Here is a 25997-nt window from a genome sequence, read left to right on the forward strand (position 1 = left end):
TTTTATTTAGAAAGTTCAGTGAAACAATATGGTATCACAGTTTAGAAATATTTTAATCTCACTATAATTTAACATTAAAAAAACTAGTAATTTTTGATTTTCAACAATGAAATTTATAAAAATAATTTTACATTTATAAAATGAATCATTATTTCACAATAAATTATTCTTTTTTATTACCTGAAAAAAGGTTTGTGCTATATAAAAGCAATAACTTTGCTTATCGACATTTTGAAGATATGCTGAAAACTTCAGTTCCCCTTTGTCCAGCATTTTTGGCAGTTAAGTATACAAAAATATTATATTACACATTCCCTGACCATAGTATTTAAAACAAATTTGTTAGCAATAATTTCTAAAACATGGCTGTTTAGTAAATACATGCAGATAAGTTAGAAGGTTCACTAAAAATGAATTATATGTTTTACATTCTAAAGATTTTTTTAATGTCTTCTGAGAGAACAACACAAAAAATTAAACAGAAAACTACTAAATATATTTCCATTTATAAAAATCAAAAGCATTCTTATTCATGAAATAGAGATACTAGTGTAAATTTTTTTAAAAATGAGTTAATTTTTTTTTCTGTCCTCACTCTCTCTCAAAGATATATTTTACAGTTTCCAGGTACCAGCTCTGCAAGGAATTTTATTGATTCTATTAAGTCAATGATAGCTTCTAAGTAATCATTTTTCCTTTTTAAGAGTTAATAAGTTAGTTACAGTTAACACAAGCTTTTTATTTGCAGGGTAAGTGGGGGGCTATGAAATCATAATCATAGAAATTTTGAAAGGTTCTGTAAAAATCATTTAATTCAGCCTCTTGCAGCTTGGAGAACCCTTTTTATAGCATTAATAATTACTAAATCAGTTTTCCCCTGCTTCAGCAAATGAAGTGTGTGTGTGTGTGTGTGTGTGAGAATGAGAAAGAGAGAGGGAGGCATCACTGTTTCTTGAGGCAGCCTGTCAATTGTTTTAAATGAGCTCCAGATTTAGATAATATCAAATTGTCAAATAGTTTTGGGCTCCAATGAACTACATTCCTCAGCCCACGGGATTTTTTGAAAATGTGCTGAGCCACTGATTTAAATTTGTCTTTGCTTTCATCATAACCTACCTGTTATATATTTTAGTTTCTTTAATCCGTTCAAAAGTTTGGTTTTTTTTTTTTTTTTTTTGATTTGTTTTTAGGAGGAAGATTCGTAAAGTACAAAAGTGGTTTCTTATTCATGTTGCAACAAATTTACACTCATTTACATGTAAATATGTGTTAACAGGTAACACAATGGATAATATTCAATCATCACTCAATTGCATATATTTAAAAACCACAGTAAGAAGCTCACATTTTCATTCTATACCAAAGATTTAATCTCCTTAAACCAGACCTGGACTTGAATATGGCTCTCCTACTTTTTAGGTTAATGAACTTTGGTTACATTATTGAAACCCTCTAAGCTAAAGGTTTCTTCCCTTTACAAGAGAAAGATAATTATACCTCTCTTACAGGGTTGCTCTGAGGATTAAATGAGGCAACACGTGTGTGATAGATGGCTACTTTGTCACCCGATAGCAGAAGCCCAGTGATGTACAGTTTTTGTTGGCACAAGGTTTTCTACCTAACACTCCCAGCCTCCCCGAGAACAAGATGGGGGCATGGGCTAAGTTCTAGTCAATGGATGTCTGCTTCTAGATTGTTTTAGGAGAGAGAAATAAATGTCTGTCTTGGTTGAGCCACTCTTTTAAGAGTTTCTTTTTTACAGTTTAACCTGTATCCTAACTGATAAAACTAACATGTTTTATTTGAACATACATCTTCAAATATAGGCAGATTTCAAGGAATACCCAGTCATCTATGGAATGCCTATTTATAATTTTCTAAACTTTATATAGGCATATTTAACTGTGGGCCAAAAAGATACTTCTTAGTCACGGGATACCCACAAGTGATTTTTCTTCAAAGAAATATACCCTATTCTACACTGACTGCTTTCTTTTTTGAATTTGCAAGTTTAAAATTTATTTAAAAACTTGGTTCATTTAATATTAATCTGGGATTTCTGATCTACTGTTCGCAGTCAAAAAAGAATACTTAGCTCTGCATCACATCACCATAAGCAATTATTTACAGATTTAAATTAATAATAAGACAACAAATGAAAGTAGTACATAAGATTCAACTGGTTCATGCACAGTACAAGTTTATACTATATAAACATATTGAAGCTCAGATATACATTGGTTGCATCTAAAGGTTTTAAACAATAGCAACAACAAACAAAATGAGCATATAAACAAGAAAACAGGATACCATCTTATAACAGCACCATGAAGAAGTCTTGGCTAAGAGTTTGCCAAAAGTGCTATCCTGAGATATTTCAAGACCAACAACTTTTCACATTTATGCAGTGCCGTTCAGAAGTAAACATATTCTCACAATTGCTTCTGTTTGGAGAGAGGCTGGTGTGAGATGACTGAAGCTTGATTTGCAGCTATTTTGTACGGTTCTTGTCCAGAGCCTTGAGGTGGGGAAGGAAGTGGGGTTTCTGGAGTTGCTAAAAAAAGAATCAGAGAATTGTATGTAATGGTGACAGTCACCTTGGCCCATCCCATTAAGTCCTTCATGACACCAATATGCATTAGTTTATTTTGGATATGTTTTGAAAAGATCATATATAAAGTAGTGATTATAATACATTATCAGGTCATTGACATACTATTGGAGATGCACTCCCATCTTACTGTCCCAATTAGCATTAAACTAAATCATACTTAAAAATCTTGACAGTCACTTTAAGGTGTCTTCTTACTTTCTTAATAGCATTTATGAACATCTGATTCTCTCATAAACCCAGCAGAAAAAAAGTTAAAATGAAAAGAATTAGTTTTTTTCCAAATCTTACAATATAAATTTTATATTGTAAATCAAAATCGCAATCAAAAAAGCACATAAAATAAAACATATTTGGTTTAGATTTTACTAATTCAAACATTAGATGACATAAAAAAATTAAGGTAAGATAATTTTTCAAGTGCTTTGAAATCTATGTTGTAGTTAAAAGCATCTAAAAAATACTGGCTTTGTCACTTCCACGTTATTCTATTACAAATACACTTGGCGGTCCCTTGCCTGTCAATGCAAAGAGCACTGAGTAATTTAAAACAATAAGTTACAGTTTGAATACTTCATTGTCGATAACAGTATTTCTTTCTATTGGCAAATTTTAACCATATTACAAAATAATCTAGAAGCCATTCTATAATTTTTAAAAGCTTGAACTATTTTAGTACTCACATTATTATTCCGTATATTTAACAGAACAAATAGAAAATGTTTAATGATCAGACTGAGGCATTGCAAACTTCTTAGATTTTTTTTTCCCAAACAGTTTTTAAAAATTCCATACAAAATGAGAACAGTCCCTTTTTGCCTGGTTTTCTTTAATATATTAACTTTATATTATTAAGTGTGAATTAGCAGTTACTTAGAAACAATGTCTTTAGATATAATTTAATTGACAAAAGAATTACCAAATTTGCTTTAAAAATTATTCCTGGATATTTAGGATGGATCTAACACTCAAGCAGTCTGCTCTAAAAGACCAAGAAAATATGCATGAACTTAAATATGTGTGTATGCTTGTGTTTAATATTCTGCTTTGTGAAAAATATAAACTGTTCCAAATGAGCACAAGCAAAGCAAAGTTTTCCTTTACAAATGAATTTCTTAAATATTATGTTGAGAGAGGGAAAATATAAATAAAAAGTGTGATGATGTGATTCTAAAAAGATTAGGGTCAGCAAACATGCTTTTAAAATACTACAAAGCTAGCATTTAAAAAGTAAAGGATTTAACCACCAGCAGAATTGTTAAGCTTTCTTGTCAGTTGATACCTACAATGTTCAATGTGTTGTTAATGTGTTTTATTTTCCAAGTTTATGAATAACTGATCTCTAAGAGACACAACTTCATAGACTCTTTGGTATGGTGTTGGGCTTGCCTCTCTCTGCTCTAGACTATGAATTAAATGAAAGTGGTAACATCAGCTTTGCAAGAATGGTCCCAGTATGGTTCCTCAAAAAATTAAAACCAGAACTTCCATAGTATCCAGCAATTCCACTCCTGGGTATATATCTGAAGAAAACAGAAGCGCTAATTTGAAAAGATACATGCACCTCAATGTTCACAGCAGCTTTATTTACAATAGCCAAGGTATGGAAGCCACCTAAGTGTCCATTAACAGATGAATGGACAAGGAAGATGTGAAAAAAATATATATAGATATATTTATATATATTGAATATTATATATTATATATATGAACATTACTCAGCCATAAAAAAGAATGGAACTTTGCCACTTGCAACAACTTGGATGGACCTGTAGGGTATTATGCATAGTGAAATAAGTCAAACAGAGAAAGACAAATACTGTATGTTTTCACTTATATGTGGAAACTAAACAATAAAACAAATGAATAAATATAACAAAGCAGAAACAGACTCATAGATACAGAGAACAAACTAGTGGTTACCTGTGAGAAGTTGGGGAGAGGGAAGGGGAAGACACAAGAAGGGGATTGAGAGGCACAAACTACTAGGTATAAGATACAAGGATGTGATGTACAACACAGGGAATATAACCAGTAACTTTAAATGGAATATAATCTATAAAAATATTGAATCACTATGTTGTACACCTGAAACCAATATACCCTCATAAATCAACTGTACTTCAAGGAAAAAACAAAAGAGAATGTTCCCAAATTAATGTCTTTCAACTACATTGGGACCCACAGATTAAATGTGCTATAGTATACATCATTTGTATTTTTTTCTAACAATTTCATTTCTGCCTCTGGCGTATACTCACAGAACTTTGTGTTTCACACACTATTTACACATAGATCTACCAGTGTGTGTATCTAAAGAACAGCAGTGATAGTATGCATTTCTGTGGCTTCTACTCTCCCTACCACTAGGTAGCAGTCAGATGGAATGGTACTCACTTAATTTTGTCGCATTGCACTGAACATTTGGGTAAAACAACATTGTAGCTAGTTATTAAGGGCAATTGTAAATTCAGTACGCAATGCTGGTACCCATAATAATTGTATCACAATAACTGAAGGCATCTCAGTGAGGTAGCTGGTTTAGTGTTCAGAGGCAATAGATCAAAATTAAATCTGGAATTAATTAGTATGAATTCAGAAGCAATTAATTCTAGATATTTTTGTCAAATAGAGATTTTTTTCATCTCCAATGTGACATATAAAAATAAAATTTGTGTTAAATCTGCAATAATATCAGATTAACTATCTACTAGCAATCCCTAGCATTTATATAGTCATTTTAGTTCCAAAGAACTAAAGGAAGCCTAAGCAGCCCACGCTTTGCACAATTATGATATACATGAATGTCAGTTGTCACAGCTTAGTTAAATAGCACCAGTCTTTCGAAAACATGACTCAGATTTCAGTTAGCATGCTAACTGTAATTAACTGTGAGTATTGCATACTCACAAACTTCACTGTGTTACAAACTTCACTGATAACTCTTCAGTCTACAAATAATTACCTAAAATAATAGACGTGCATTTTGATCAGTGACCAATCACATCACATCCTTCATTCTGTCCATGATTATTCAATGAACATATTTCCTTCAGTTCATACACTGACAACAAACTGTGTAGTTGTGTTGCCTCCTCGTCTCCCTCTCAGTGACAAATCCACATGACAATTTGCAAAAATGGACAGCTGAAAGAGAACTGGCCAAAAGGGGAGAATGTGCAGTAAAGAAACAAAAAGTGATAATGTTGGAAGTGAAATTCAAATCGAACATAAATGGAGTTATAGAAGAAAGAGCTGACGATGGAAATGTTGACACTACCATTGTTTGAGTCCCTAAAAATTCAGCCAAGAACTTAGTGAAGGAAAGCTTGTCAACAGAAATGAGGAACCAGTTGCACGGAAAAGGTTGAAGAGGTCCCAGAGGGAGTGAAACTGGCAAAAAACTTCACATCAAATGGATTCTCAGAGATATTTTAGGACATTAAAAATGCAAAGGATAAAATGTTGGAAACTGACCCAAACTTCCAAAAGAGTAAAATCCAAAAAAGATGGTCACTTCCTCTTGTAAGTCATTAGAAGAGAACATGGCAAGCAGTGTTTAAACTACTCTTCATATTTTTTTACAAAAAAATAAAACATATTAATTCTCAGTGTTATTAATATTTTAAATTATGGTGCACTGAGAGTTAAAACTACTATTTTTTTTTAGTTTCCCTATACATTTATAACCTATAGCTAAAAGAGTTCTTGATGTTTTAACAAATGTATTTAAAGGTCACAAGCAATCATAATTTTCCTGTTGATTATTAAGATTCCTTTGCATGGTTCCACCTTGTATAGTTATTTTTATGGTCCTATACTACCAGGCAAAGCTAGGACATCCTGTATGTTCTTTTGTGCTCCTAAACCTATGAAGAAGAAAGATTTAGTACTCACATCTCCATTTTAGGGAGAAAACTCATACCTAAGAAGAATAAGTGACTTGCTTCACAATCTCCCACAATTAAATCTTGGAGAAGAAATTAGATCCAATTTTTATAATTTCTGGGCACAAATAGATTCTTTCCCCAAATTCCACCTTTTCTCAGGTAATTAAGTTTAAGAAATACTATGTTTCAAAAGTAGCCCAGAGGGCTTCCCTGGTGGCGCAGTGGTTGAGAGTCCGCCTGCCGATGCAGGGGACACGGGTTCGTGCCCCGGTCCCGGAAGATCCCACATGTCGCGGAGCGGCTAGGCCCGTGAGCCATGGCCGCTGAGCCTGCGCGTCCGGAGCCTGTGCTCCGCAACAGGAGAGGCTGCAACAGTGAGAGGTCTGCGTACTGCTAAAAAAAAAAGGTAGCCCAGATACTTACAGATCTGGTCTGTATGAACCAGTGTTGACATTGGACCCAAAAGTATAGTTTGTCCAGTTAATGGATCTTGAGATAAATGTGGGTGCATTGGATGATGGAGATGGTTAGCCTCACTGGAAGCACCTACAGAAGATAAAAAGATGCTTGCATTAGTGATATTTAATCAGGAACAGCAAGTTTACCTTGGAACAATTGTTTTGATTGACAGCTTGAATATTGCTATTTTTGCAAAGTGCTTTTTGGAAATTCAAAAATAAATTAATAGAGCCACTGCCATGTTAAAGACAATGTCAGCTTTCACTGTACATTGGTTAGATTAATGTTGTGTCATATTATGTTGTATATTAATAATGGACCTTCTGTGCAGTTTCCTGGAATCATTAGGTTTGCTGCCTGTTGTTAAGGCAATTCCAAGAATCACTTACCTTAAGTTTACAGTATTTGGGATCACCCTACTAGCATAAACAACTTTTATTTCAGAAAGATATCATTAGAAACACATTAAGCACTAGAAAACTAAAATTAAACTAAACTAAAATAAAGTGATTTTATAAGGAAATTTAATCTAGATCAGAATACAAAATAAATGATTTCCTAAGTTATTCCTGACATCTACTGCAGCAATGAAATCTCGTTTTTCCCTTTTCATTGTGTTGTGTCAGTTAATTACTTCAGGAGCACAATGTTTATTTCTAAAGTATTTACTATATATATATTTTTGGTTTTGTTGCAATTCCGATATCCTTGAGCTTTTAGAGGAGTCAAGGCATAGAAAAATATAATATACTCCAAGAAGTACTAACAATAGGAGATATAGTTCTATTTACCATATTTGGGAGGATCTGAAAATTGAGGAAAGAGGGACAGGGTAGAGTAAAGATGGTGGAGGTGAGTACAAATGGAGGGGAGGTTTGAATGTGTTCAAGTATTTCTGTTCCCATCCAATGTGTTTTGCAGACTTTCTAAATATAAAATACTGAGTTCATTACATCATGGACAAAAGGTAAACAGGTCAAGTTGCTCTAAAGTACTGTAGTATGATGTTAATAAATAAAATAGAAATTCTTAAATATACTCACCACCCAGTAACATCTCCTGAAGTAAGTTGTCGATTTTAACCATCCCAAAAAGTTTAACGAATTGTATCTGCTCAATCATTTGCCAAGTGATGCTCTGCAGCGTTGGCAGGAGTAGAAGCAGCTCCCCAAACCTGCCCCGGGAGTCGTACTGCCTGTCGTTGATGTAGTCCTCCAAACTCAGCTGCACTTGGAACCGCATGTTCTTAATCTTTACTGGATCACTTAGCCCTTTTGCATCTAATAAAGGAATAAAAAGGGCAATCTAAATACTTAACCTTACTAGAGTGCAACAGAAAATATTCCAGTATTTAAAAAGTAGTTTAATTTTCACTGCAATTAGTTTTAACGGAACTTTGGAAACAAACCTGGATCAAAAAATACAATTGCCTTCAAACAAGCATATTCATTGTCATCAATCTGAATTTCTTGAAATGGTCGGACCAGCTCGTCTAGAACCCGGTTGGCCACACGGCTAATCTCAACTTCACAGCTGTTGCGGTGAATAATGTAATTGTTTCCTAGGTAAAAAAATAAAATAAAATAAAAAAAAATCACCCTCCTCACACACACAAAATTGTCAGACTTTGCTTAATTTTTTACAAACCAATATTTTAAATGGTCTTCCCTTGAAGAAACAGGAATAGTACTTCCTCTTTCAAGAACATTGTTAGTTATGTTAGAAAAACTTTAGAACACTTACAGGATCAATGACATTGATAATATGATCACATGCATTTTAACAGCCTCGGTCACTTGTGATAATACTAAAGTACAGACTAATAGCAAGCTAATTATTGACAAGGGAGAAACAAGATATAATGATTAGCTTTCCACAATATCAGTTATCTATTAGTGTTTTACTCATTAATGAGCATATTACAAAACCTAAAGAATCTCTCTTGCTTACAGTGAACTAAAAATGGCATTCCTTTAGTGGTCTAGCTGTATATACATGTAACAACTACTGAGACACAATTTTAATAAACCTAAGTAGACGAGGCTGATTTTTGAAAATTAGCATGTATATTCTCATGAGTTTCCTCATTAAATAGTAAATTCTCTCTTCCTGGACTTGTTTAAGTAGAAGCGGGATGATCACTTTACAGGGCTGTATTCAAAGGAGTTCAGAAATTGGACAGAGAACTGGACCACCTAATCCCTAAAGGCATTCTACCTTAGAAAGTCTGGGGCTGTAATATGATATTATTATAGCTTCTAAAACATTAGAAAATTGGAAGCTTATTTTAGCCCCTAAAATAGCTCCTAAATTTTTTTCTGGTTTTATAAAAAACAGAATAGGGCTTCCCTGGTGGCGCAATGGTTGAGAGTCAACAAACCAGAATATTCTGACTTCTTTCACTGCAGGCAAAGACAATCTTCAGTAGAAATAATAATGTGCAAAATTATTCAAAAAATGTAGCCCTGCTCTTCTTATGAAAAGTGAAAGTACCTAATTATTTAGGGTAAAACAATTTAGAACTATGTAGTAAAACTGTTTTGATTTCTATGTATATTGTATTCAGATTTATAATGAGAACACTATTGCAGGGGAACTAAAAATGCGAGAGAAAGTTTAACAGAATTTAAAAGCAGTCATATCATGTGGTTTAGAATCCTGGCTCTATCCCTTACTTGCTTTGTGACCTTAGGTAAGTTTTCTTGGCCTTCATTTCCTCACCTACGAAACAGGCTGAAAATAATAGTACATATCCCTCAGGGTTATTGTGAAGATTAAATGAGAGAGTGCATATATAAACATGTAAAGCACTTAAAGCAATGCATCGTACATAGTAAGTCCTCAGTAAATATTAGCTATTGTGATATTATGCTCAATTTATTTATATTTGGGACAAAATATCTATCACAAAAACGGAATAAGACAAGTTAATCATCATTTCACACAGCCAGAGGGAGGAAGAGCTTATAAACATTAGAGGGCTCTCAAACATCCCAACAGGAAACCTAACTTTATACGTTAAGTAGGGTATCAGGGCACTTCCTTAATGAAGACACAAGCTTTTCCTTTGTGTCTTATCCCACCTGCCATCCTACTTTTGTGTGTTATAGCACTGCTCTTTAACTCTCAGAATTTTTCAGACGTTGTCACAAAAATTTTTTTTTAACTGGGGGTTCTGTAGCATATCATGGGCAATGAGATCATAGGAGATAAACACGTTCCTTAGAAGAGTATAAAATAATATATACTATAATTATTAGGTAGACACTGAGAGTATATGAAACAACACTGGGACTCCATAAGATGGTGACACAAATCACTAACTCTTTGTCCTGATATGATTTAAACATACCTCAATGTTATGTTTATTGAGCAACATCTTTTATTTGTAAATCTTAGTGCACCCTGAACATCCACTCTGAACTTCCCTGAATTAACGGCAAGGAAAAACAGGGCTTGAGTGAGGACCTGACCAGCTAAGTCCAATTTGTGAAGTGACAGAACCATTTGGCAGTGTCTATGATGCCTGGTACATACAGAAGAGGCCCCATGGAAGTACGAAGCATGCATAATTTTTTCTCAAATTAAAAAAAAAAAAACTTACCCAAAAGCAAAATATCTTTATACACCATGGATCTCTTTGTAGCTCCAAGCAGTAAATGTTCCCCTGCGTGAGCTCTCAACAGTGCCACCTTAATGAAAAATTCCAAGTTTAACAATTAATTATAAAATATAATGATTAGAAGATTATATAAGCCTGATTAACTTAGTATTCTTTAAGACTGGGACTTTTTTTGTTTTAACAACTACAGTACTCATAGATTCTTGCCATGATTAAGGCTTCCATTTTTCTACTTTTAGCATATCAACAGAGTTTTACTTTTCAAAATTTCTAAAACTAACAAGTCAATACAATGGCAGCAAAAAAAAAAAGAAAAAGAAAAGCAGAACAGTTTAGTGTTTGGGAGTGAATGATGTTTGGGCATAGAGTCAAACAAACCAGAGTTCAAATTCCGGCTTGGCCACTTACTCTTCTTTAACCTTGGGTTAGCTGACCACCAGTATGTTTGGGACTCATTTGTTTTCATCTATCAAATGGACATAGTGATAAAAATCTGAAAGTGTAGCTATGAGGACTAAAGGAGAAAATATATGTAAAACAAGATCTCTTATACATAATCAACTGAATAAACAAAAGGAAAACAAAGATTGGTGATATAGCGAAATGAGTATGGGGGATCTGGGTTCTGACACTTTCTAGATTGAACCTTTAACTCTGCACTAAGCTCTCAAAGGAGCGCCATTGCCTGCTGAATAGCACCAGTAGGAAGACTAGGAAGCATTTCAAATTTAACACATCAGAGTAATGCTTCTCCAACATCTTCATCTCCTTAGTAAATGGCACCATCATCCAAATGCTTTTTCACACCAAAAACAAGGGTCTATTTGGATCCCTCTCTCATTGTACAGCAAATCCTAGTGTTGCTTCTCCATTGCTACGGCCCCTGGCCAAGCCTTGGTCATTCTTCGCCTGGCCCACCAAAATACACTCCAAAGAGCTACTAGGTATTCCTGCTTCCTTTCTGGTTCCTCCATCCTAAGTCCTTCTTGCCAGAGCTTCTACGATGATATCTTGTAATAATAATAATCACTTAATATCACTCCTCTGCTAAAAACTCTTCACTGGTTTCTTACCGTCCTTAGAATAAAACCCAAAAACCTCAACCATGGCCTCCCGTGAGGTTATGGCTCAATGCTTTTGCCCCCCTGCCCACGTCCCTGGTTTCATCTTACAGCATCCTTTGCTCACTTTTCTCCAGGCACACTATGCCTGCCTGCCTCAGAGCCTTTGAACTTGCATTTCCTGTACCCAGAATGCTTTCTCCTCAGATCTTGACATGCTTAGCCCCTTGCCACTCAGGTCTCAAGAAAAATCTTCTTTAATCCCCAATTTAAAGGATCTGCTACCACTCCACTCCCAGTCATTCTCCAACAACTCATCCCATTTCATTTTATAGAACTCTTCCCCACCTAGAATTAACTTACTCATTATCTGTATATTTTTATTGTCTGCCTCTCCCAAATAGAATGCAAATTTTATGAGAATAGTGGTGTAATCTGTATTTTTACCGCCGGATACTCACAGTTCCTAAAACTGAACAGTAATCATAAGAAATATTTGTTTGATGAATACACTGAGTGAATTTAACTGATATATGGTTCAGTTTTAAAAGCTGTTAAGTTTTTAAAGAGATTATAAAACTTATGCCACAGAGCTCCCAAGAGTATTAAATAAAATAATGTAATATATAATGCATTTGAAGCCCGAGTGCCTTATCCATAATAGACATTCACCAATCCATGGCTATTAATGTTATATTAAAGTGTCAGTTAGTAAATGAAAGTTATTATTGACAAGTTACAGGATTTCAATTTCCCAATTTTAAATCATTGTCTTAATACATGTCAGCAACTTTTTTTAAAAAAAGAGTGGTAATAAAAATATAAAACTGATAAATAACATAACCCTACTTATATGGCTTGGGGTGAGACAAGTAAGTTTTAGCAATTTAGCATTATTCACTCTGAAATAACCTTCTGAGCCAAGCTATCTTTACGATATGTCCACAACCATGACTCATACCAGGAAGGGAGTTACAGAACATTTTAAGAATGATTTCAGATTTCACAGTATTTTCTTTTTGTAACCAGGTGAAATGCTCTCCTAGAAATATAACTGCTAACTATCTGTGATCACTTATTTTCTGGTTATATAAATATTTTGCCCTTCTTTGATTTTTAAACAATCATGTACTTTTCCCTTTGATTGTTTCTTTGTCTTTGTTTATCAGTGATAAAGAGCATTGGTCAGAGGGTATAAAAATAGACACTGGTTATATTATATATCATGCTTTATTTAACCTGGGGGAACTGGAAATTTTCAAATTATTTACATCTACAGAATATTATATACTACTTAGAAGAGTTAAAAATGAATCTGAAACTAATAATCTAATCTTTATAGACTAATTAGAACATTAAACTTCTTAACTACTTTTTTTTTTTTTGTTAAGAAAGTGGATTGCTTTATTAGAAACAGTGAATATAAAAAGGAGATTGATTTCAGGTAAGAACTCTTTAAAAATATTTCAAGACTATACAAGTAAAAACTTTTTACAAAGATGTTCAGCATTCCTTTTCCCTTGGTTCATTTTAAAGAACGTAAATATTTTATTTACTTCAAGACATCAGAACGTTAGACTGCTGGTGAGTTAAGCTCCTTGAGATAATTCAAAATATCAAATATCTCAATTTTTGAGAACTTATATATTTGATGCTAGTAATTAAAACATTATATTATATTGATATACTTTTTTTTTTTTTTTTACTGATTTGAATACAGTATGTTGATAATCTGAAGTGTAAGGTCACTTGAGAAATGAGATCAGCTAATTTTTTTAACATTCAAGTTGTATTTTAGCCACTAAGTTCTGTTACAATTCTGCAGGTTCAAAGAAAAAGTCAGATTAAGTCTCATCAGTGCCCCTACTGCTGGTCATTTTTATGGGTAACTAGCAGTTTCCCCCTCCCTCTAGAATAGTCAAGGTTTATAGACCTGTTAACACTGATTAAATGGCAGTACTTTCCAGTATGTTTACATTTACAATAAATAATGTAAAAATAAATATAAAACAGATAAACTTGAAGGTTGCTTACAGGTTAATTTATCAGACAAACTCCAATGTGCATAACCTTGCAGAAAGTCTGGGGAAAATTAGAGTTCATAAACCATGAAAGGTAGAGACAAGTATCTTAGCTACTTCTTTAAACATATTGGAAAGTGAACTTTTAACTATTAACTAAAATATCTTAATATACATATGACAAAGCATGAAAATGTCTATATTAGGAAAAGATCACTACATCTGAATTCTATTTTCAGTAGATTTCAGAACACAATTCTACAGATCTTTTTTTTTTTTACCAGATTTATACTTTTTATACAGTAAATGCTAGAATAAAACTGACAACATGAAAGGCACAATTTTATATGTTAAGTGCATAAAAGTGCCTACAAAGACACCAACACAACTTGTGTGGTTTCTGTCTAGAAGTGGCCTGGTATTTCTGAAGAATTTTATATGCACCTTTAGTAAACACTAACACACAGTGGGGTACCATTTGCCTTCCAGACATTTATTCTTCCAATACTTTATCTCACAATGGCAGTTATCTACTACCTGTCTTTCTCCCTTACTTAAGCTTTTTAAACCTCAGGAGGGAAGAACATAGGCTTGATCAACCCTCATCCTATCAATAAATTTATAAGACCCCTAAAATAGAATTTAAACAGTCTGTTTCTCAATAGACTGTTTAACTTCAAAGAGAATGAACAAGAAAACCAATCTTTCTCTCAGATAATTTAACCTTTGTCCAATATAGTAAATCTACTATAAATATAATTAAAAGAAAAAACTTAGCAAAGTTCAAAAAACATTTTTTAAAGCATTCATAATCTCTTTAAATTATACCTGATCATCCAGTGGTAACTCACAAAAGGCAGGAATATATTTAGCCCATTCCACCAAGACTAAGAGCTGCTGTTTCATGGATTCACAGACATCACCAATACTGGCAATTTTCTTAATATTTATGTCAGTGCTCACACCAGGGCTTGAGACTGAGATCTAGCATTAAGAAGAACATTATATTAATTCCTCACTGAACATAACACAAGACCACTATGTCTCTTTTTTCTACAACTGCAATAAGTAAGCCCCATTGAAGTGGGCACTGTCATTGTCACAGTATCTTGAAATATACTAAACATTTAAAATTGAGAAATCAAATACCTATCAATTCAAGTTAAATTGAGAACATTCGCTGCATAGCACCATGGTCTGGGAGTACTATCTTATTTTCTGGCCAAACCTGTAAAATAAGTTACCACAACTTTCAGGGAGTTTCATAATTCAAGATGACTATACAAAGAGCTATGGAATATCCACATGAACTATGTTGTATGATTTTATTTTTAATTGAAGATGATAGTTCCATTAAGAAAGCCCATCTTTAATTTGTTGTAATTTATGAAGGAAAGTTTCCATTGGATAAAGTTTACCAACTGAGGAGAAAAGATTTAGATGAGAAGTTGCTGCATTTAATGGAAGCCCACCCAAATAAAGTTAAGAAACCAATCTTTGACTCAGCAAGTTGAAAATCTTAATGTATAATGATACATTTTTTAAATGATATATAATTTTGAACTATCTAAGATATAAGTAGTGTTCAAGTGCCTTTCTGCTGAAAAAAATCACTTTCTAAAAGTTCTTCTAAACTTAATTTTTGAACATGTGTGTGTGTGTGTACATGTCTTTCTGCAGTGTATGTCTATTTCCTCACAGTTCCTTTCAGGCCAGTCTCGAAATACTTTGTAGGACCATCAAGTAATCTTCAAATAATGATGATGATAATGGTGATGTTAACTTCATCATTTACCCTTGTGTTAGCAAAAATGAAAGTAGTTGCATTGACTCATTATAGAATCTGATTAATAGCTATTTCGTTGTTTGCTTTATAATAGAAAAATACCATTAACATTTCTAATACGGGCAATGGTAAAACAAACTTTCTTCAAAAGGTTTCTTTATTTGATTCTTAAGTGATTTACTTTTATTTATATAACTAATCACTTATATTTTTAACTTTAGAACTGATATCCTCATTCTAGAAATTTCAAATAATAAAGTTCCTGTGTTTTCTAAATTCTGGTTCTTCCCTTAAATACCTGTTTCCAGGGCTTCCCTGGTGGCGCAGTGGTTGAGAGTCTGCCTGCCGATGCAGGGGACACGGGTTCGTGCCCCGGTCCGGGAGGATCCCACGTGCCGCGGAGCGGCTGGGCCCGTGAGCCATGGCCGCTGAGCCTGCGCGTCTGGAGCCTGTGCTCCGCAACGGGAGAGGCCACAACGGTGAGAGGCCCGCGCACCACAAAAAAAAAAACAAAAAAAACCACACCTGTTTCCAAAGCAGATGTTAAGGTGAGTTCTTGAATCTAGAAGTCATTTTCAAGGAAGGAAGCTCTAATGATAGGCCTCAACTAAACACCCCCAAAGCTGTGATAATTGGTTTCCAGATTCAATCAGTAAAACAAGATACTGCTCCCAGGGCATTGTGCTATGCATTAAGTATTTTAAGTCAACCTTGCAAACAAACTTTTAACACTCAGACTGAAATGCATTTAATTTTTCCATTTAAAAAGTAGGAACTTGCCCAAGAAAAGTTAAAATTGAGTCAACAGTCCAACTAATATTTTCAAAGTAAAATTCTTCAATTTGCATAGGTGTAATTTATTATAGTAATGAGCACATTTTAATGAACTTAAATCATTTTAGTATTATGCCTAAATAAACATCTGATTCTATTAAACAGGGCTGGATGCTGGTGCAGCAGTAATGCAGCAGTACCTGGCGAGACCGAACTTCTGCTTGTGCCAGTGTGTTAATGGAGGGGATGTTGCTGCCATCAAATGTGCTTCTTCTGGTGCTTATTCTATCACGTTCGTTTTGCACAGCTAGGGGAGAAAATCACAGTATTTACTGTTCAGTTTTCTTCGATATATCTCAGAATATACAGTTTGAAGTAAAAACAACGTTACTATAAAAGGAGAAATGGGATGCCTCTAAAAGACCTTGGAGGGGGGTGCTTGAGGCAGGGAGAAAAGTATGACTGAAGGTATGTTTCATTCTGTACCATTTTTAAAGTAGAAAGAGCCAGGCTTGTCACTACAGTTCATAAAATATTGCCTTTTGGGACTTCATGATGGTATTCATGTTAGAAAGTGTTGGGTCAGCCAGTTCAGCCATGCTGTATTTTTACGAGGTTGGTTTTCCATTCTCTCAAAGTTAATAAAACCATAAGATAACTAGAGGAAGAGTACAACCTGTGAGATTGACCAGGTCAAAGATAAGAGTGTATTCACTGTCAGAAAATATGAGTCATACATTTTGAAACTCCCATTTTTCTTTTTCTTTTAAAACACTAGCAAAAATGGAAAGTAAATTTATTTTAGTTAAGGTGATTTTCAGATCGCAATCCTATGCTCTCTTATGAAACAATGTCCTCAGGACAGTTTACAAACATTAATAAGGCAAAAATTGCAGCATGTAGGGGTCTCTCTTGAGAACATTGAGATTAGAATATCAGCATTTTGGAACAATGAAGAAATATTAAGTATTTATATGAAAGTCTTCTAAGAAAGAGATCTCTTTGTTTCAGAAAGGAAGAAAAAAGAATAAAGTGTATCCCCAAATTTTTTATTGAAAACTAAATTTTTAAAAATAAGGAAGAGGGAGAGGTATGAATTTGTATACTTGTAATACATAGAATAATAGAAGTCAGATGTCAAAGTTGGATTTCAAACCTTAAAAGGTAAAATTATCTTCTCTTAACCAAAAAGAATGGAAACAAAATCTGTAGCCCCTAAATTATTTACACTAATGCTCTATCCAATTCTGCTGGAAAGATAAGACATTAAACTATCAGAATTTTTTTCTGTAATTATTCTTTTATTAAAGAAATTCACCAATTTCTATGCCAAAATCTGCTATCTAACCAAACTTACTATTAACTATCAACTCCACTAATTTGAAAGAGAAAATATTAAACTTCTTGCCTTTAAGAGTGAGTAATCTTTAGTTAGAGTGAATCATTAATATTTTATTTTTAAATCATATTTACTGGTAGCTTACTTCCTCTCTCTCCTTTTTTTAGCAAATATTGTCATTGACTTTCAGCCTAAACTGACTCATTTGGAAATGTATACATGGAGGTAAAAAAATTTAAATGTAAGTTATGCTTTTATGAATTTGGTTTACATGACCAATCTTTAGAAAAATGCTAAAAGATATTGTGAACATTTGTAATTATCTTGCAGCTACCTTTTTTGACATAAAACCATATTTATATACATTTCCATCTAACTAACCTTAATATTATGCTATTAGTGTAAATAAGAAAAATATATCTACTTTGAAAGCTAAAAGTTACTTCCTAATCTATTTAGGAAAAATTAATACATTATTCTATGAACAGTATAGGATATACTTTCACTGTTTTTGAAAATAATTTTATTTAGCAGATTGTAAAACTCTTAATGGAATTGTAGAATCGTGGTTTGCTTTTACATTGGTAGGAGTGAAGCAGAGGTTCAAGTAGAAATGAATGAAGATAATTGACAAAGCATGTAATTAATCCCATAAACTACCAAATAGGCCACTAGAAATAAGTCATGTTGAAATGAAAGTGTTTTTCCTTTAACTTTGTGAACTTTATTTTGCCTTCTTTTCTGAGGCTAGCAACTGAATGAAATGAATGGAATTTTTGTCTCTTGAAAATACTGAGTGACAAAGAAAAAAACTATGTTTAAGATCGGTTTGATATTTTTCACATATCTGATTTAATTTTTTAATAATATATGAAACAGTTCTGAAAAATATCTCTTTGTATGTGATAGTGATAGGGATAAGCATGTGGCAAAATGACAAACAGAAAATTGTATAGCAGCTATGCCCTGCCAAACATTTAAATGTGCTAAACACATTTGTTTTGCTAAATTAACCATAGTTAGAATGTAGGATAATATAATTAGATTATTTAATATGTTCAAAATGAAATTAGTGCACACTAAAATAGAGCATCTAGTCCATTGTCTCTGTCTTTGAATAGAATATAAGCTCCCTGACAAGGGGGATTATTTTGTTCAGTATGTTCACTACTGAAACCTCAGCACCCACAACAGTGTTTGGAGAGCAGCAGTGCTCAATAAATTTGTTAAATAAATAAATGAATGCATGAAAAGTCAATGTTCAGTTAATGTTTATGATATTAATAAAGATATTCAACTGTTATTGAGAATGAAAAATTTTAAATTCATTTAAAATTCATTTATAATTGCATCCTATTAATATAGTTTACCATTTAGCTTTTGAACAAGACATTGGAATATTTTTTCAGACAATAATTTTCTTGCCAGGGATTACGCAGTAGTGGATAGAACATGTCAAATTGGTCAGCAGGTAAAGACAGGCTCTACCACTCACCAGTGGGTATCAGTGTCCTCGAGTAAATTCTGAAACTCGAGGAACCACAGATTCTTCACTGAGGATAATCAGAACTCATGTAAAGGTTATTGTGATTAAATGAGAACATGTGTGTATAACACTTTTCATCAATAATGTTAATAATCATTATGTTATATATTATTACCTTCTTTTTTCATTCCTGCTCTAAAGCACTTTCTTAATCGACAGTATCTACATTGATTCCTTTTGTCTTTGTCAACAACACATTGCCGACTGAACCTACAACGCCAAAAAAAATATTAGTTTGCAGAAAAATTTATTTATCAAAAAAATCAGACAGACTTTAAAAAGTATAGTCAAACTTAGATCAACAGAAAGAATGTATAAGAACAATTAACTATGACTTTTCTAATCTCATGATCGACATGAAAATACAAGCCTCACCTCTCATGCAGTCTTTCTAATAAAACAAAACTGAATGATATCTCACTTTTGGCCAGTATCCATGATCATTTCTATCTTGAGCCATGAAAGCCAAACCTAGTTTAAAATTTGTGGCATACAAATTCTAATGCTTACTGCTAAATGATTTCAGTGTGACGGGGAACTTCACTCCTCTGAACTTTCACGCTTTTCTCTATTTAAAAATTTTTCTATTAATTTTACATCATATCCAATTGGAGTTTACTCTAAATTCCAAATTACATATCAAGAGGCAATTGAATAAAGTATAAAGAGTAGAGTCTCTGAAAAATTAGGTACCACTTCACACCCACTACAGTGGCTATAATCAGAAAAAAACAGACAACAGCAAATGATGAGGTTGTGGAAAAACTGGACCTCTCACACACTGTTATTTATAATACAAAATGATGTGGCTGCTTAGGAAAACAGTTCGGCAGTTTTTCAAAAAGTTAAACAAGAGTTACCAAATGACCCAGCAATTCCACTCCTAGGTATACACCCAAGAGAAATGAAAACATATTCACACAAACACTTATACACAAACGTCCATAGCAGCATTATTCATAATAGCCAAAAAGTGGGGACAACCCAAATGCCCATCAGCTGATGAACAGATAAACAAAGTGTGGTGTACCCACACAATGGAATATTACACCTGGCAATAAATAAGGATGAAGCGCTGATACATGCTACAACATGGATGAACCTTGAAAACACTATTCTAAGCGAAAGAAGTCAGAAAAAAAGGTCACATATTGTGTAATTTCGTTTATGTCAAATGTGCAAAAGAGGCAAATCTGGGCTTCCCTGGTGGCGCAGTGGTTGAGAGTCCGCCTGCCGATGCAGGGGACACGGGTTCGTGCACCGTCCGGGAAGATGCCACACGCCGCGGAGCGGCTGGGCCCGTGAGCCATGGCTGCTGAGCCTGCGCGTCCGGAGCCTGTGCTCCACAACTGGGGAGAGACCACAACGGTGAGAGGCCCGCGTACCGCAAAAAAAAGAAAAAAAAAAAAGGCAAATCTATAGAGACAGAAAGTAGATTAGTAGTTACCTCATACTGGTGGGGAGGGAGTTGGGGGGAATGAGGAGTGACTACTAAAGGGTACTAAGAGGTTTCTTTATAGGATGGTGAAATATTCTAAATTGAACGTAGTGATGATTGTACAACTCTGTGAACATAATAAAAAAATGAATTGCATACTAAAAGAAAAAAAAATGTACAGTCTCTGGAATTAGACCTGAGCTTGATTCCCAGGTCAACATTCACTGTCTATAGAACTTGAAAATGTTATTTAACTTTCCAAGTTAACCCACAATTGTAAAATAGGGAAAACTTGCCGTCACAGGTTGTTAACTGAGCATACTTAAAAGACTATGAGATCAGCAAAACCTGAGCTTAAAAAACCTTTTTGCCCCTAAACTTACATCAATATAATATTTTCCAAATGGAAAATCATGGCATTTGCTTAATACCAATACATGTAAAGAAAGCTAAGTTGGCAGCAGTATTCATGATGGGAAGGTGGGAGGAGTAAAGCCATACATGTCGTTGGAATAGTTTTTAAATTTCCAAAATTTGTTATGGGAACGTTTCTTTCCCACTTTTCTCATACAGGAAGGGTGGAAATCTTGAAAGCTCTGTGTGCTGACATTCTCTGACTCTTAAAAGTTCTTGCTGGGGTGTTCAACTCAATATTCTGTAATAACCTCTATGGAAAAAGAATCTGAAAAAGAATAGGTATATGTATATGTATAACTGATTCACTTTTCTGTACACCTGAAACTAACACAACATTGTAAATCAACTATGGTCCAACATAAAGTAAAAAATTAAATTAAAAAAAAGTTGCTGTTGGATTTAGTTGCTTGGATGGTCATTTTTCATATACATATATATATATATATATATATTTCACCTTCAACAGAACACATAACTTAAAAATTGTAAAAAGTATTTTTTACATGTTATTTTGTATGTATTTTAGTTATTAATCTTTTAGAAGCACTCAATATTTGATGTAATCATAGAGAAAATGCTTTTGATGAAGGAAATCCGCTTGATTACTTTACACCTCTCGAGTCTGGCTGTATATAAAAGCAAGAACATACTCTTTTTTGTTTACCAAGAAGGTTTTAAAGTGGATGATTTAGATTTTTATACCTACTTTAAGCTCTCCTAAAAAAATTACTAGAGAACACTAGTTTAACTTTTCCCACATCCCTAGAAGTCAAATGGCATCATATTGGAAGAGTTAACTTCTCCCCCAAACATCCAACTTGTACCTAAAACACCTTAACAATCCTACACATGACTTTCAGAGACAGAGCACACACAGATATTTTTCTGTTAAAGTCAGTCATTTTTTAATAACCCATATTTAACACAGATATAATCTGTATTCAAGAACTGTCATTCTGAACACTCAAAGGGAAATATCTAACCCTAAATCATGCTATGATGTTGACTTTTTTTAAAAAAGCCTACTAGAAACATGTGATACATAAAATATAAATACATTTTAGACAAACATTAAATTCAATTACAAAATTGTGGCACAAGAAATACATCTAAAACTTTAGAGCTGAAAATTTCATTTTATTCAGTAACATCAACAAGCTACCAAAGTCACCTGCCTTTTTATAATTTTGTTCCAAGACTCAGGACGTGATGATGCTAAAAAGATAAGCAATATGCAGAAACGTACACGCACTGTGAAACCATTTAAATACAGATTTACATATGGCTCTTGGTATATGAACGTGGAGAAACAATAAAGAAACACAAGGAAAAGACAAACACCAAAGTTCAGATGGTATTTACCTCTGGGAGAGAGGGGAGGAAGAGAAAGTGACAAGGGAGGTGTTCACTGGAGGCTTCAATTATATTGGTCTAAACTGGGTGGTAAGCATGGGGATTTTTTAATATACATTTTATAAGTCTAAGATGTTTCATAAAAAAGAACCACCCGTGTGACTGCATGTGTATACACACCCACACATCCTCACTTTTCATGTCGCTTATAAATTTTGTTCTTAGAGTTACAGAAATTTGAAAGCTCTGAATTTTATTCCTCTACTTCTTGCATGGCATTTTGAAACACCTCTAAAGATCTCCTTCTGGGAAGGAGCATTTCAAGTACCTGCAGGAATAAACGTGACTCTTGCGGATGCTGCGTCTGAAGAAGCCCTTGCACCCGTCACAGCTGGAGGCGCCGTAGTGCTTTCCTGTCGCTCTGTCCCCACATATAGCACATAGACAGTTGACACCATTATCTGTGGTATTCATACTTGTTGTCTCTGGGACAGAACTATCTGTTAAAGAAAGACAAAGTGGTAGAGTGCAAGTTAGTACTGAGTATTTCTTACATAAATTGGCCTACTAGTTATTCATGGGAGGGAAATAGTCCCTTCCTCAACTTCTTGGAAGCTCCACACCAGTGCTCTCCTTTTATCCACTAGCTGTTTCTGCCAGTCTCCGTTCCAAACTCCCCACTCGTATTTTGGAGGATTAAAATTTGGTATACCATAGGGCTCAGTCCCTCAACTATACCCTTTCCCTAGGGAAGCTCATCCGGTCCCATGATATTAAATATCATCTGTATGATGAAAAATCCCCACATTTTATTTCTAGGCCCGATGTCTCCCATGGGTATCAGTCTGAAATGCCCAAATACCTACTGAACAACTTCACTTTGGAGTTTAATAAGAATTTCAAATTAATGTATCAAAAATAGAACTCTGATTTTTTTTTTTTTTTTCTCCTAGAACTTGTTCTTCCTTCAGTCTTCCCTAGTCAGTCAGTGGTACCATCTGGTACCTAAGGCCAATAATCTGGCCTTTACTGAATTCTCGCCTTTGTTGCTCACATCCAATCCACGAGTCGTATTTAAAATACATATCGAATCCACACCTTTTCAGCCTTTTACCATGGCCATACCCTTATCCAATCGAACATAATCTTTTCCCTGGATTATTGCAATAGCTTCCTACCTAATTTCTCGAATACTTCCACCCTGGTTCCCCTACTGTTTATTATCAGAAAGCCGGCAATGTGCTCTTGGCATAAGAAATTCACATCACATTAGCCTTCTGCATCCAACCCTTAGATACAAAATAAAGCCTACACATATTCCCATGGCCTACAGAGCCCAGAGTGAAAAGGTTCCCCTTCCATCTCTCTGATCCCATTATCTGGCACTACTTTTCATCCTGTTCACTAGTCTCTAGTAATGTTGCCTCTTTTTTTTTTTTTTCTCCTTGAAGTCTGTTCCCATCTCAGAGCCTTTATACTTGCTAACCCTTCTGCCTGGAAGGGAAGCTTTTCCTCAAGAATTTCTATGAGCTGGCTACCCAGTTTCTGCTCAAATGTCACATTTTCTGTGAAACATTCTGTAAACACACATCTAAAAGAGTCATCTCTCATTTGCCCTTCAAGTAGAACCTAGTACCCTGCTTATATTTTAAACTAACCACCTCATTTTCTAAAATTATAGTATGCTTTGGTCTGTTCATTTATTACCCATCTTTCCACATAGAATAAAAACTTCATGATGTCAGAGGATTTATCTGTCTTAGTCACCCCTCTGCCTTCCAGCTCTTAGAACTACGCCTTCCATAAAGTGAGAAGTAATTGTTTTGAAGAAAGACGCTTCAAAAATCCACATCGATATTTTTACTTAAATATTTCTTAAATTAGTTAATATTGTTTACTACATCTTTACAATTATCTATGTACTCAAAATATATTAAATAAATAAGAATATATTATACACTTTAATTAATAATAAATTATATAATAATGTAAATATAACAATTAATTATTATATTTCCAATATAAAAAGGATAAAATCAAAGACTGTTATGCCCAAATTACATTCTGTGACAATATATGTATTCTACTTACTAATACTTCTGAGTTGACAAATATTGTCATATATAACTTCATAAAGTTACAAAAATCTTCAGTGAGAATATGCTTAAGGGTAATCATGTGACATTTTAGAATTTAAATGCCAGTAATTTTTCTTTTGATAACATAAACAAAATAGATATTAGAAATATGGCAGAAGTGTTAAGGATTGACTGTGTTCTGGAAGATTATATGGAAACAAAAAAAAATATTCAACTCTTGCTTCCAGTTTAATGTCCTACTTACATATTATTAACAAGAATTTACATATTATTACAAGAAAACAAGTTAGACAACACTTTGGAAATAGCCATATAAGTCAGTTGTTTTAGTAAATATTTATGATAAATCTGTCCCTACTATTTAGTAATCTATAGCCTTTAAAAAATTCATGAGTCTATTGAGGTAAATACTTTATTAAATACCTTAGTCAAGTCTAAACATAAGGATTAAAAATAGTGACTTCCTGATAGAGGCACTGTCAATTGATTTTAACCCCTTTGTGCTAAAATTTCAGAATTCATCTTCTGAAAATGTTTAGAAATCTTCCCTGTTGTTTATTGCAAATATTACAGCTACAGCAGTCACTGAAATTGTACAGCATAGTAGAACGTTAAGATATCCTGAGTACAAGATGTATTCTCAGTCCTGAGCTAAACACACACACACACACACACACACACACACACACACAGAATTTTCCAAAGCATACATAATTTGCAGATTTTATGAGTTCTAACAATTATAACTGATCTTGGACAAAATTTTTACATGAAAAAATATCTAAATTCAAAGTCAGTAGTAAACTGTATTCTATAAAGACATGAGCCCTAAACAAGTCATGTCTTATTTAAAGTTAAAATGTTACAGTATATAAATACCAAGAGCTTTGTGAGGCTAAACATTAGCTTGTCAAGTGCAGTTATAATATAAACCCTTATTTCTTTTCATATTTGTGTTCAATGCAAAAACTTGATAGTAATGTTAAATACAGTTTCTCATCAGCAGCAGTTGAGAACTGGAATAATGAAAGAAGGCAACCAGTAAAACTCTCCAGTGTTCTAAGGACAATTTTCCATATGTCATTTTAAATGTTGCATAGAAAATATACTTTACAGCCAACCTGCCAATATTACTCATTACTGTGATTTACAGTAAATAAAATAACTGCTGAAACTACTCTTTCTATCTAACTGGCCCATGACAGAATTCCGAGGTTACTTTATTATGCATAGCTAAGCTTTTTCCATCTCAAACATAAGATAGCCATAGCATTATTAATTTAAATTTTGCGATGAAGTGCAAAAACCTCAGATTTGTGGCCTTAAAAAACAAGCCCTGAATTCTCCAGCAATAAAACACATGGAACCACCACCTGGGAAGCTCAGTTTTCCTGCTCTCATTATACTTACTTTTCTTTTTTATCTACAAGCAGATGAGAACTCACCATTTGAATTATACAGAATCTGCATAGTTTCAAACTCCAAAGTTGTGTAAGTTGGGTCCAAAACTTCACTGTAATTTGCCATCTCCATGTCCAGTATCGGTTCCGATACCCTCATCATTGATTTAGATACACACAT

The 25997-nt window shown here is 33.8% G+C and overlaps 1 protein-coding gene across 1 annotated transcript; it reads right to left on the bottom strand.

The window, feature by feature from the left end:
• Window positions 1-25997, bottom strand: HNF4G (hepatocyte nuclear factor 4 gamma). Its single transcript, XM_067711192.1, has 10 exons — window positions 25862-25997; window positions 22646-22817; window positions 19225-19319; window positions 16425-16531; window positions 14493-14648; window positions 10565-10652; window positions 8369-8521; window positions 8004-8240; window positions 6925-7047; window positions 1-2554 (listed from the first exon to the last, which is right to left on the bottom strand). Exons 1-10 carry the CDS (start codon window positions 25995-25997, stop codon window positions 2433-2435), a joined length of 1389 nt encoding a protein of 462 aa, XP_067567293.1. The 3' UTR covers window positions 1-2432.

The sequence above is a fragment of the Pseudorca crassidens genome, chromosome 17 (genome assembly GCF_039906515.1).
Source record: "Pseudorca crassidens isolate mPseCra1 chromosome 17, mPseCra1.hap1, whole genome shotgun sequence".
Taxonomy (NCBI): Eukaryota; Metazoa; Chordata; class Mammalia; order Artiodactyla; family Delphinidae; genus Pseudorca; species Pseudorca crassidens.